Source organism: Sapajus apella, unplaced genomic scaffold, assembly GCF_009761245.1.
Source record: "Sapajus apella isolate SASKATOON/1434 unplaced genomic scaffold, GSC_monkey_1.0 scaffold76, whole genome shotgun sequence".
Lineage (NCBI taxonomy): Eukaryota > Metazoa > Chordata > Mammalia > Primates > Cebidae > Sapajus > Sapajus apella.
In genome coordinates, this window is record NW_022437016.1 from 7,959,409 (window position 1) to 7,974,465 (window position 15,057).

A 15,057-nucleotide genomic window follows, 5' to 3' on the forward strand; every position below is an offset into this window, starting at 1 on the left:
CATATCCTTTGCCCACTTTTGAGTAGGTTTGTTTGGTTTTTTCCTTGTAAATCTGCTTTCGTTCTTTGTAGATTCTGGATATTATCCCTTTGTCAGATGGGTAGATTGCAAAAATTTTTTCCCATTCTGTTGGTTGCCCATTCACTCTAATGATTGTTTCCTTTGCTGTACAGAAGCTCTGGAGTTTAATTAGATCCCATTTGTCTATTTTGGCTTTTGTTGCTATTGCTTTTGGTGTTTTAGTCATGAAGTCCTTGCCTATGCCTATGTCCTGAATGGTTTTGCCTAGGCTTTCTTCTAGGGTTTTTATAGTGTTACTTTCAAACAGATCCACACAATAAACTAGAGTGGCCAACCACTTTTTTGAAAGTTATTTTAACAATAAAAATTTAGAATCATGTTTAATGTTTGTATGTTATAACTGTAATAAAATTAATAGCTCTGTGTGTGTGTGTGTGTGTGTGTGTGTGTGTGTGTGTGTGTGTGTGTGTCTGTCCTGGTGGCTTTCCTGAATGAGGAGCAAGGGTCATACATAAGTATACTTGAGGATGCTTCGGACAGAAGAGTAAAGATTCAAGGCCTGGAGTCTAAAGTCTTAACCCTATTAGTTATAATATTTTAAAGTTCTAAAAACAGTGTCTGGCGAGGGACTGCTTCTAAATCTGGGAGATGGGAAAGTGGCTGATGGCATAAGATGTTCTAGTTGTTTTAGCTTGACAATCAATGAATTCTGAGAAAACAGTCTCCAACCCCATGTGCTGTCTTTCAATGTAAACAGCACAGCTCTAAGGACAGGGCTCAGGAATTTTGAGAGAGCCCCTTACTGTACATCACTGTCACTTAAGCCAGCCTCACACAGGTAGCGTCTTTTTCACCCAAAGGAGTTAGGTCAGGAAGGTGATTTCCAAGAGAGACAGAGAGAAGGCACTGACATTCCCAAGGCTCCCTGGGGAAGAAATTCCAAAACTTTAGTAATTCTTGGTTTGTTTTCTGCTGTCTTCTCCATCTGAACTCCAGGGACTTCTTGATGATCTCAGAGGATGCCCCCTTGACAAAGGGTGGGATCTACGAGTGTCTTTAATCTCCTTAGCATGCAGGAGGCCCAGAGGAGTCAGAAAGGAAAACCTTCACCTTCACGATGGTTTAAAACTTGTCTAGAATCAGGTGCCTTCTCTGTGTAGTTTTTTGGGGAAGCATATTATATAACAAACTGGAATTGGGAAAAGAATTACACCAACACAGACAAGCATGCACCAACAATGACAATTTTAGCCTTTGTGGGCTGGGCAACAAAAATGAGATTTGTGTTATATTAAAATAAATGTTGACCAGGCATGGTGGCTCATGCCTGTAATCCCAGCCCTTTGGGAGGCTGAGGTGGGCAGATCACTTGAAGTCAGGAGTTTGTGACCAGCCTGGCCAACACAGTGAAACCTTGTCTCTACTAAAAATACAAAAATTAGCCAGGTGTGGTGGCACAAGCTTGTAATCCCAGCTACTCAGGAGGCTAAGGTGGGAGAATCGTTTGAACCTGGGAGGCAGAGGTTGCAGTGAGCTGAGATTGTGCCACTGCACTCCAGCCTGGATGACAGAGCAAGACTTTGTCTACAAAAAAAAAAAAAAAGAAAGAAATGTTTTTAGTATCATATTATTTCTGTCTGCCTATCTTTTGCCTCTTCATACCTATCCTTTCACTTAAATAAAGTTTCACTAAAAAATGAGGAAAATGGAGTAACTGTTAAGTAATCTCATATTTTAATGTCTTTTTAGATCACCGCCAGCCTCCAGAATAATTGACACAGAGAGAAATAATTGAACTAAAGGAAATCATTATTACATTATCTGGAAATGAAGTGAGAGATGAAACTGTTTTTTATCCTGCCATAAATTATCTACTGAAAACCCTTAATACAACACATAGATATAGAAAAAGAAGAGAATAATTTCTCCAGGATTCCCCTCCTCTCCTTCTGGGAATTCTCTTGCACTCACTTCTTCCTCTTTCTCTATATCTCTTCTTTTCTCCCTTTCCCATTTCTGTTTCCCTGTAATTTTTTTTCTTTATAGCAGGAGACCAAAAGGAGATTAAAATATATGTTAATTTCTAAATACCCCACATTGATGAAAAGAAGTCACAATGCAGGTAAATGTAACATTTTAAATTTTTTAATTGCTGATAAGAAGCATAAAAGGAAAATTTTGGGGCAGCTTATATCAGATGTTGGAAGAATCTGTTACAGTGACAGTTCATTTTTAGGTGAACCCATGACTATGAGAAGAAATAACCTAACAAGACCCTCTGAATTCATCCTCCTTGGTCTCTCCTCTCAACCTGAGGATCAGAAGCCACTCCGTGCTGTGTTTCTCCCCATCTACCTTATCACAGTGATAGGAAACCTGCTCATCATCCTGGCCATCCGCTCAGATACTCATCTCCAGACACCCATGTACTTCTTTCTAAGCATCCTGTCTTTTGTTGACATTTGCTATGTGACAGTCATTATCCCTAAGATGCTGGCGAACTTCTTATCAGAGACAAAGACCATCTCTTATGGTGAGTGTCTGACCCAGATGTACTTTTTCATAGTCTTTGGAAACAGACAGTTACCTGCTAGCAGCCATGGCCATTGACCGCTACGTGGCCGTATGTAATCCCTTCCACTACATCACCATTCTGAGTCATAGACGCTGTGTCTTGCTTCTAATTCTCTCCTTCTGCATTCCACATTTACACTTCCTCCTGCACATTCTTCTGACTAATCAACTCATCTTCTATGTCTCCAACGTCATCCATCACTTTTTCTGTGATGATCAACCAGTGCTAAAATTGTCCTGTTCCTCTCATTTTGTCAAAGAAATCACAGTAATGACAGAAGCCTTGGCGGTCATAATGACCCCCTTTTCATGCATCATCATCTCTTACTTAAGAATCCTCATCACTGTTCTAAAGATTCCTTCAGCAGCTGGAAAGCGTAAAGCATTTTCTACCTGTGGCTCTCATCTCACAGTGGTGACCCTGTTTTATGGAAGCATTAGCTATGTCTATTTTCAGCCCCTGTCCAACTATACTGTCAAGGATCGAATAGCAACAATTTTCTACACCATATTGACTCCAATGCTAAATCCATTTATCTATAGTCTAAGGAACAAAGACACGAAGCAGGGTTTGACAAAGCTGATGCACAGGTTGAAACGTCAATAAAAGACCTGAGGTCTTAAGAGAATATCACAGATCTCTTGCTTTTGACTATAGGTTATTAATGAGTATGTGATTAGATTCTGAAAGGATAGTGCCTTCAATGATGGAGTTTCATTTCTTATAGAAGAATGTTTATTGCATGTGTTGAAGCTACTCCTGAATATAATGCCTACCAACTAAGTTTGATCACTGTAATCTACTGAGTATCCCTATTCATGCAGCTGGGTTTCCTTGTGTAGTAATGTAAAGCTGCTTGAAGGTCTTTGAGCTACTGTGCGTGTGTGTGAGAGAGAGACTTCATCATATTAGCCCAGAGGCTCCTCAATAACAAGGTCTCTTTCTCCCATTATAAATGTCAGAACTGTGACTCCTTCCTCTGCATTTTCTCAAAGATTAAAGCCTGGCTTCTACAGTTGTCATAGTCTCAACAAATAAAATCACTCCACTAGATAACTCTTAATGAATCAGTGTCAGGTCATGTTCCTAAGAGCATGGCATCTCAGTATTCTTCCTACTTCCCACCTGGCAAAGCTGACCGTACCTTAAGTCTCTCATTAATTTCATTTGACCCAAACTCAACTGTACCGTTTTCCCAGGAAGTTATGTGTTAGGTCCCAGTAATCTTAGTAGCAGATGACTCCAACTGCTGGGGTAGTTCTTTTTCTTAATAGACTTAAGACAGTCTTCTAACCAGAAAAACTGATTGGGTAGGAAAAAACACTTTTGCTCATTTGTGAGTTCTGAGAAATATTAATCACTGCTAGTCCATGAATTACTTGAATTCATTTGCTCTTTCAACAAATTTCTACTTCTGATACACCAATGCACCAGCCTACCGGGCTTAAAAACAAAGATAATGTGCTACATGATTTAAGTCAACAATCTGAAGGCCAAAGATTAGCAGGGCCTAAGGAAATAAAATAACACAGGCAATACAAGCTTTTGGAGGGCAACTTCCTGTAAATTGGATTGTTGTAGGCTTGTAAGGTAGAGAGAAACACAAAATTTTAAGTAACAGGTGTCAAATAAAAATCAAATCTGGTCTTAGGTAAGGATAAATTTTTTTTGAAAGGACTACTGCAAGAGGGACACATGGTCTATAGCAATAACGCAAGGGAGATTATTGCACCAGGGAGAATGCCTCAATAGTGAGACCAACAAAACTCTCAAATGTCAGATAGAAAAGAAATTTTCTTTTATAAAGAGAAGTGAACATGAATGAGGCTAGAAAGAAACAGATATGCAGAAGTGGAATGAGCTAGCGACGGCAGCAGGACTGAAGAGTTGATCAAAGGATGTATTTTATCAGCTAATGCTCCAGAGGGTTCATAAGAAGGGGTTATATGTTAACTGAGATTGAGGGTGGGTTGAAGTTCATTCCTTTCCAGAACACAAACGAGTGGAGGGATTTCTTGAACTGTCACTGTTTTCCAGGAGCACAGGGCTCAGGTAAAGTTCAGCATTGTCACAGGGATTTGCTGTAAGAATTTACAAGGTAAAAAGAAGACATAAATCTCAGCTGCACAGCCACATCTCACAGAGGAATAAAAAGCATGGCTGGGCCCCACAGAGTTGGAAGGTAATTCAGGGTCTGGAAGGCTACTCAGGGAAAAACACAAGATTCATGAATATGCCATTTTAAGACACTACCACATTAAGTACAAATAAGGGGGCCATGTTTATGAGAATTACACAAAAGATAAGAGGCTTCTCTCTAAAACCCTCTCATGAGGATGTATGGGAGAGAAGAGTCAATCAGCTAGAGTTAATTGGAGATTATGTGGTGATAAAGTAAACATGGAAACTTCCCAGAGACATGTTTGTCAGAGGATATTTACAACAGCTACAAATGCTCCCTTAATGCAAGTATAACTGCCCCCCTCCCACAAAAAATAAACAGCCAAACATACTCCAAACATCTTAGCAAACAATACACCACAAAGGGACTGGACTGCCTTATGTAAGTAACTGGAGAAAGACTCAGTTACACATCTGGGTCAATATGGAAAATAACAAAAGCAAAAGCTTGCAGGCATTGGTTATCAAAGATTATAAGCCTCTGGGATTTGCAGAAACATTGGCAAATAGCTTAAACTTCCACCAGCCAAGCAACTGACAGGTTCCTGAATTCAATCTTACCTGAATGTTCAGCAGAGGGATGCTGCTGCTCTTTACACTATGTAGTAACAGCCACCAAGCATTGAGCTGCAAAAGGCACCCCAATGCAGCACTTTACATAATCACACTAACTTTCTATCTACTTTTTGAGGAAAGTACAAATTTATTATATCCATATGTCAGATGTGATGAGAGTCAGAAAGTACAAATAACTTGTTGAATATCAAACAACACTTAACATCAGATCTGAGAACTTAAACTTGTTCTGAAAATTGTATTTTTTGCTCTTAACCCCTATCCTGCCTCCCTAAAGGTACCTATGTGTCCATAAAGACAAATTTCTTCAACTTACTAATTTTCTTAAAAAAAAAAAACAAAAACAAATCTAGGTCAGTGAGATGGAGCTTTATTTTCATTCTTAAAAACAGAAACCCAGAGGCACAGATGACCACAAGGACATAAACTTCCTAAAACTGTGCAAAATTCTCCATAATAAGTTGAACTTCTGTGTGTTGTGAAATGGGAACACTGAGTCACATTTACTTAGCACTGAAGGGGCAGAAAATCCCTCAGTGATAGCTGTATCTGGTGAGTGATTTTATGTGCCAGAATTGAAACATATTTTAATGATCAGAATAATACTATGTATAATATTATCATCTGATAGTAACACTATCATCACGGCCACTTTAGAAATGAGGTAGCCAAGTTTCAGAGGAGTTAAAAGACTTCCCCAGCTATGACATAATCAATATGGAAGAATAGAAGATACCAGCCTTTATCTGTCCACCCCAGCCCCCAAAAAATCAAATATAGGCAGCAGTTCACAAACCAAAATAACCCAGAGGGTGCTCAAGGGGCCATTTAAGAATCTGCAGCAACACAGTGGTGCAAGAAGAAAAATAAAAAGAATGAGAGGAATATATGCACATGAAGGATCACTTGTGAGATCAATGTACCTGAAACACCTAGAGATGGCCAGGTGCAAAGAGAAAAGCCAAGGACATTGGTATCAGGCACATTGTGGGAAGCACCATGGTCCCTAGTGAACTGCTCTACAGAAAATTTCGGCATCTTTGTCACTAAGGGAACCAAAAGTCATTCCTGCCAGGGAACCCCAGAGAGGAAGACTTGGCTTCACCCACACACACACCCAAGAAGTAACCACCATTGTGCTATGCCTGAACCAGAGCCACCACTCCTCTCAACCCCAGATATGTTCCTGACCACTAAACTGCAGCTTCTCCATGAGTGCCTGCATTCCAGACCTTGGCTCTGTGGTTGTACTATATCTACCCATGCCTCAGATAGCAGAGCCACCACCATAGCAATTTAGTTTACACGCTGCACCCCAGAATTAAGATCTATCTGCATGTATTCACATACCAGATGTCAGCCCAGCCACCACAGAGAACTAGTGCATGACCTGGAGCCTGGAGCTACTATAACTCTGCACAGTTCCATGGCTCCCTGCCTGCTTCATAAGCACCCATGCCTTGCATATTATTACCAACACAACAACAGGGATATCTGCACCCCGGGCACTAGTGCCTTTGCTGCTGTGAACTTCAGAGCCATGGTCCTTCCACATATGCCTGTACTTTAAGCCTTGGCTCACTGGCTATTCCACAGGTACTGCTCATCAGACACTAGTATTGCTGCCAGGGCGGGCAGGCCCATGAGCCAAACCCAGTGGCACGAGACACCCTTAAGGTCATGGTTTCCCAAGTAAGACAAAAAGACTTCAGGAGACTTGAGCAGCCATAAACACCAAACACATCAAAAGCCCTTACTGCTGCTGCAGGCACTCACATCATTGGTCACTGCCCTGTAAACTTTATCAACACTGGCCACAGCTGACATAGCTGTACAGAGACTATGCTGCTGCACTCTCACCAGAGTCAGAATTGCTGCACCCTACATAGCCAGCACCCTTGCATGTTCCCATAAAAGAAGATCCTTCCCCACCAAAACCATCTCAGAAATCAGACAGACAGAGGGGATTATTTCACAGCCTTGAAAAGTTTGAGTGTGTAGTCTGGATGGCAAGCAAATTCAAGCATTAACAGAAGACCACAAGAAACGGGAAAAACAAGGGAAACATATCATCACAAAAAGAATATAATAATTTCCCAGTAGCTGACCCCCAAAAATAGCAATTTCTGAACTGCCAAAGAATTCAAAATAATTGTTTTAAGGAATCTCAGCAAAGTCCAGAAGAAGACAGAGAAAAAAAATTCAACAAAATCAGTAAAACAATTAATAAAAATGAGAACATTATAGATTGAAACCATAAAAAATCAATAAGAAATTCTAGAGCTGAAGAATACATGAGTGAAATAAAAATTCAATAGGGAATACAGTGAATGGAATAAAAATGAAATAGTGTCAATGGCAGATTTAATCAAACAGAATAAAGGCCTGTAGAATTGAAAACAGGTCATTTGAAAATATACAGTCAGAGGAGAAAACATGAAAAGAAATGAAGAAAGTGTATGGGATTTATAGAACAACATAATAATAGCTTTCATCTGCATTATAGAATGTAAATAATGTGTAGAGAAAGAAAAAGGGATAGAAAGGTTATATAAAAAATAATAGCTTAAAACTTCCAAATCTGGGAAACAATATAAATATGCAAGTACATGGGAGTCCAAGGTCTTTACTCAGATTGAATCCAAATAAGACTACCACAAGACATGAAATCAAATTATAAAAAAAAAAAACAACAACAACAAAAAAACAGAGGATCCTAAAAGCAACAAGGGAAAAGAAACATTATCACATTTAATGGATTTCCAGTAAGGTTAGCAGCACGCTTTTTAGCAGAAAACTTACAGGCCAAGAGAGAGTGGGATGACATACTCAAAGTGGTAAAAAAATAAAATAAAAAATAAAAAAATTGCCAACTAAGAATATTGTGACCAGCAAAGCTATATTTTAGAATGAAGAAGATATACTTTCCCAGAAAGGTAAAAGCTGATGGAGTTCATTATTCCCAGAGCTGCCTACAAGAAATGCTAAGAAGAGCTCTTCAAGCTGGAAAAAAATGATACTAAATAGTAACATGAAAATATAAAACTCACAGGTAAAAGTAAGTACATTGCCAAATTCAGAATAGTCAAATTCTGTAATGTCTACATAAACCAGTGATAATTTTAGTATGAAGATTTAAAGACAAAACTATTAAAAATAATAACAGCTGCAATAATTTGTTAAAGGATATACAATTTAAAAAAGGATGTAAATTGTGACATCCAAAACATAAAATGGAAGGGGCAGAAGTATGAAAAGGTCATTTTTAATGTAATTAAATTTAAGTTGTTATCACCTTAAAATAGCTTGTTATATATAACTACAGAATGTTTTAAGTAAGCTTCATGGTAACCACAAAACAAAAACCTATAGTAAATGCAAAAAGTGAAAAAAGTAAGGAATCAAAAGAAACCACAACAACAACAAAAAATTACCAATTGAAGACACAGAAGAATGAAACTAGACCCTTATTTCTCACCATATACAAACATCAAATCAGAATGATTAAAGACTTAAGTCTAAGACCTCAAGAAAATATTGGCGAAAATGTCCAGGACATTGGTCTGAGCAAAAATTTCTTAAGCAATATCCCACAAGCACAGGCACCCAAAGCAAACATGGACAAATGTGATCACATCAAGTTAAAAAGCTTCTACACAGCAAAGGATACAATCAGCAAAGTAAAGAGACACCCATAGTATGAGAGAAAATCTTTGCAAACCATATATCTGATAAGCAGTTAATACTAATATCCAAAATATATAAGGAACTCAAACAGTTCAATAGTACGAAGGCAAAAATTTGGTTTTAAGGTGAGCAAAGGACCTGAATAGACATTTCTCAAAAAAAAAAAAAAAGACATACAAATGGCCAACAGGTATATTTTTAAATGCCCAACATTACTAATCATCAGAGAAATGTAAATTAAAACCACACTGAGATACTACTTCACACCTGTTAGATTGGCTGTCAGCAAAAAGTGAAAAGATAACTATTGCAAAGATGTAAAGAAAAGGGAACAGTTACATACTGTTAGTGAGAAAGTAAATTAACATAGCCATTATAAACAACAGTATGGAAGATCCTCAAAAAACTGAAATTATTATTATTATTATTTTAGACAGAGTCTCTCTCTGTTGCCCAGGCTGGAGTACAGTGGTGTGATTTTGGCTCACTGCAACCTCCACTGCCCGGGTTGAAGCAATTCTTCTCCCTCAGCTTCCCAAGTAGCTGGGACTACAGGTGCACATCACCATGCTCGGCTAATTTTTGTATTTTTAGTAGAGATGGGGGTTTCACCATATTGGCCAGGCTGGTCTTGAACTCCTGACCTCGTGACCCACCCACTTCGGCCTCCCAAAGTGCTGGGATTACACATATGAGCCACTGCCCCTTGCCAAAAAACTGAAATTATTAATACAGGAGTTAAAAATAAATTATTTAGGCAGTTAGCAAGGGTGAACGAGTTCTCAGTGGGAATTTTCCTTTAATAAAAAGCAGCTCCCAAATCATTTCTTTTCTAATAAAAAGCAGCCTGAAAAATCAAGTTGCAAGCATAGGTAGGCAAGCTGGAACCTTACATAGGTAAATGCCAGCAGCTATGACAGATGCCAGGTTTATCCAACATGGAAACTCCCTCTTCCCTTCTTCTTGTTGCCAGGCGTATGAGAGTCACGGCCGGCCAGGTAAAGACTCCATTTGCATAATAAAAGATTAAAGTTGAATGGCCCGTTTCTTCACAGGTTATGTTAATGGCACATCTGGTCAAACCAAACCCCTGAGCCCTATGTAAATCAAACACCTACTCCTCAAGCCCCTCCATAAAATTGACGACTTGCGCCAAACCGGGAAACCCACTTGGATGCCCCCTTCCTCTGCATAAGAACGCTCTCTTTTTCTCTCTCTCTGTTCTTCCTTATGCCTATCAAACTTTCCACTCTTAAACCCACACCAGGTGTGTGTGTGTGTCCCTGTCTTTGTTCTCTTTATTGTGAGACAACAAACCTCAGGTATTTCCCCACATAACAAAACCACTTCAGTATAACTACCATAGAATTCAGCAATCTCATTTCTGAGTACATATACAACATTACTTAAATCAGTCTCTCAAAGGGATATCTGCACCCCATGTTCGTTGCAATATTATTCACAGTAGCCAAGATACAGAATCAACCTAAATACCTATCAACAGATGAATGGATAAAGAAAACGTGGTAGCTAGGCACAGTGACTCACACCTGTAATCCCAGTACTTTAGGAAGCCAAGGCCAGATGATTGCTTGAAGCCAGGAGTTTGCAACTAGATTGGGCAACATAGCAAGACACCATCTCTACAAAAAAAAGTTTTTAGTTAGCTAGATGTGGTGGAACATTCCTGTAGGTCTAGCTACTTGAGAGGTTGAAGTGGGAGGATTGCTTGAACCCAGGAGTTAAAAGCTGTAGTGAGTTTTGATTGCACCATTGCACTTCAGCCTGGGCAGCATAGTGAGGAAAGAAAGAAGAAAGAAAGAAGGAAAAGAAAGAAAAGGGGAGGGGGGCACCAACATGGCCAAGAGTAGACAGCACCCAAATGCAGCTCCCAGCGAATGAGAGTTAGAGGGCTAGAGGACTCACGATTCCAAATGAGGTGCGCGATTCGTTTCTGTGGGACTGGTAGGGCGCCGAATTTAGGCCCAGGGAAGAAGACGCAGGGCGTGAGCCGCCCAGGGGGCAAATCTAGACGGGGGCGGGGGGGGGGGCACGTCCCCACCTGAAACGTGCAGCTAGCTCGGAGGGGCGGGAACTTAACCCCCTCAGCACTCTGTTTCGGATCCTGTGCTTACCTTATCCCTCCTGCAACCTATGGTCCAGGAGAGCCCTGCCAGATGGTGGGGCGCCATGGGTAGTCGATGCAAATCTGAGCAGCCGCTACCGCCGGGCGTGGCAAGTTGTCCCAGGGACTTGGGCGAGAGTTTGGACGAACGGCAGCGGGAGGGACCCTCCCACTGAGGAAGGCAGAGTAGAAAGCAGAGAGACAGACCATAAGGCCTGGCAGGCCCCACATCTACAGAGCTTAAACTGAAGCCCTCACTAGAGAGCTAGGCAGCAAATACACCAGTTTGACCCTAACCAGGAAGATACAGCTCTGGGAGAGGCCATTGGGAAGGCGGAGCCAATCTCACCTGCAAACAAACCCCAGCGAAGGACCGCCCACCCAACAACCTGACTGAACCCGAGAGAGCCCAGCAACGCCCTCTATAGGCCAAAAAAGATATAGCTCCAACCGCAACAGAAAAATGTCCACCTGAAATCAACAACTTCGAAGATCAAAGGGAGAGAAATCCTTGAAGATGGGGGAAAAAAAGAGCACAAAAAGGATGAAACCGTCAAAGAACAGAACACCTCTTCTCCTCCCAGCGATCACAACTCCTCATCATCAAGTGAACAAAAAAAAAACAGAGAATGAATATGACAAATTGACAGAAGCAGGCTTCAGAAGGTGGGTAATAACAAACTTCTCTGAGTTAAAAGACCATGTTCTAACCCAATGCAAAAAAACCAAGAACGCTGAAGAAATGTTAGACAAAATTCTAACTAGAATAAGCAGCTTAGAGAAGAACATAAATGCCTTGATGGAGCTGAAAAACACAGCACAATAATTTCGAGAGGCATACAAAAGTTTCAACAGCTGAATTGAACAAGCAGAAGAAAGGATATCAGATATGGAAGATCAAATCAATGAAATAAAATGAGAAGGTAAGATTAGAGAAAAAAGAGTGAAAAAAATGAACAAAGCTTCCAAGAACTATGGGATTATGTGAAAAAACCTAATCTACACTTGATCAGCGTACCTGAATGTGACCAGGAGAACGAATCCAAGTTGGAAAACACTCTTCAAGATATTATCCCAGGGAACTTTCCCAACCTAACAAGGCAGGCCAACATGCAAATCCAGGAAATACAGAGAACACCATAATGATATTCCCCAAGAAGAGCAACCCCAAGGTACATAGTTGTCAGATTTCACCAGGTTTGAAATGAAAGAAAAAATCCTAAGGGCAGCCAGAGAGAAAGGTCGAGTTACCCACAAAGAAAAGACCATGAAACTCACAGCAGATCTGTCAGCAGAAACCCTGCAAGCTAGAAGGGAGTGGGGGCCAATATTCAATATCCTTAAAGAAAACAACTTTCAATCCAGAATTTCATATCCAGCCAAACTAAGCTTCATAAGTGAAGGAGAAGTAAAATCTTTTACGGACAAGCAATTACTGAGAGATTTTTGTCACTACAAGACCTGCCTTACAGGAACTACTGAAGGAAGTACTAAACAGGAAATGGAACGAACAGTACCAGCCACCGCAAAAACGTACCAAATGGTAAAGAACAATGAAGCAATGAAGAAACCATGTCTACTAATGGGCAAAACAACCAGCCAGTAACAAAATGGCAGGATCAAGTTTGAACATAACAATATTAACATTGAATGTGAATGGCCTTAACGCCCCAATCAAAAGACACAGACTGGCAAACTGGATAAAAAGTCAAAACCATCGGTGTGCTGTATTCAGGAGATCCATCTCACATGCAAAGACTCACATAGACTCAAAATAAAGGGATGGAAGAAGATTTACCAAGCAAATGGAGAGCAAAAAACAGCAGGGGTAGCAATCCCAGTTTCTGATAAAACAGATGTTAAACCAACAAAGATCAAAAGAGACAAAAAAGGGCACTATGTAATAGTAAAAGGATCAATGCAACAAGAAGAGCTAACTATCCTTAATATTTATGCACCCAATGCAGGAGCACGCAGATATGAAAAGCAAGTTCTTAACAACCTACAATGAGACTTAGACTCCCACACAATAATAGCGGGAGACTTTAACACTCCACTGACAATATTGGACAGATCAATGAGACAGAAAGTCAACAAGGATATCCAGGACTTGAACGCAGATTTGGACCAAATGGACCTACTAGACATTTAGAGGACACTCCATCCCAAATCCACAGAATACATATTCTTCTCAGCATCGCATTGCACTTACTCCAAAATTGACCACATAATTGGAAGTAAATCACTCCTCAGCAAATGCAAAAGAACAGAAATCATAACAAACAGTCTCTCAGACCACAGTGCCATCAAATTAGAACTCGGAATTAAGAAAAGCACTCAAAACCACACAATCACATGGAAATTGAACAATTGCTCCTGAATGATGAATGGACAAACAATGAAATGAAGGCAGAAATAAAAATGTTCTTTGAAAACAATGAGAATGAAGACACAATGTACCAGATCCTATGGGACACATTTAAAGCAGTGTCTAGGAAATTTATAGCAATAAATGCCCACATAAGAAACAAGAAAAGATTTAAAATCAACACCGTATCATCAAAATTGAAAGAGCTAGAGGAGCAAGATGAAAAAAACTCAAAAGCAAGCAGAAGACAAGAAATAACTAAGATCAGAGCAGAACTGAAGGAAGTAGAGACACAAAAAACACTTCAAAAAATCAAATCCAGGAGCTGGTTTTTTGAAAAGATCAACAAAATAGACCACTAACTAGACTAATAAATAAGAAAAGAGAGAAGAATCTAATAGATGCAATAAAAAACGATAAAGGGGAGATCACCACCGATTCCTCAGAAATACACGCTGGCATCAGAGATTACTACAAACAACCCTATGCACATAAACCAGTAAATTTGGAAGAAATGATAAATTACTGAACACTTGCACGCTCCCAAGACTAAGCCAAGAAGGAGCTGAAACCCTGAGTAGACCAATAACAAGGTCTGAAGTTGAGGCAGCAATTAACAGCCTACAGACCAAAAAAAGTCCAGGTCCAGATGGGTTTACAGCCGAATTCTACCAGACATACAAAGAGGAGCTGGTACCATTCCTGTTGAAACTAGTCCAAACAATACAAAAAGAGGGAATCCTCCCTGACTGTTTCTGTGAGACCAACATCAACCTGATACCAAAATCTGGCAGAGACACAACTAAAAAAGAAAACTACAGGCCAATATCCATGATGAACATCTATGCGAAGATCTTCAATAAAATACTGGCAAACCAAATCCAACAGCACATCAAAAAGCTTATCCACCACAATCAAGTAGGCTTCATACCAGGGATGCGAGGCTGGTTCAACATACGCAAATCTATAAACGTAATTCACCACATAAGCAGAACCAAGGACCTGGTACTAATGCCAGGTACTCTGTCCTCAGTACTACTTGGGACATCTCCCAGGCAAGCCTTCAGAGAGCTTGAAAGAGCTGGGAAAAGAAAATTATTGTCCATCTGAGATATCTACCAAGCTAAGCAGATCTTGTGCTAACTCTGAAGGTTCCAGAAGGAGAATGTGGGACCACTTGCTGGGGGGAGCAGAGAAAGCGTGCCATTCCTCTGGATCCCTGGAGACAATTCTGCACAAAGTTAATGAATGGTTGTTTTCTTTCTGTCTCCCCTACCAAACACCAGAGACCTAGTCTGAGTATCTTCTGAGTCACAGTCTCAGAAATACTCTGATACTCTGAGACTGTGGCTCAGAAGATACTCCCATGAGGAAAAACAGGGGCTATAAATATCTACAACTCGTGAATGACGGGAAGAATCCAGGGAAGGGAGCATTCGGAATCAAGGAGCATTGGGAGATTTTCCACAATTAGATACCTTTTTGTATGCAGTTCTTTTTTTTTTTTTTTTTTTTTTTTTTTTT

General features: G+C 40.1%; 1 protein-coding gene across 1 annotated transcript; it reads left to right on the top strand.

Annotated features, from left to right (window-relative positions):
• Positions 1-2,030: 2,030 nt before the first annotated feature.
• On the top strand, positions 2,031-3,418 carry LOC116532409 (olfactory receptor 1L1). The gene is given in 2 exon segments (XM_032251545.1): positions 2,031-2,597; positions 2,599-3,418. Coding segments are annotated over 2 exon segments (1,107 nt in total). The 5' UTR covers positions 2,031-2,094; the 3' UTR covers positions 3,203-3,418.
• Positions 3,419-15,057: the final 11,639 nt, after the last annotated feature.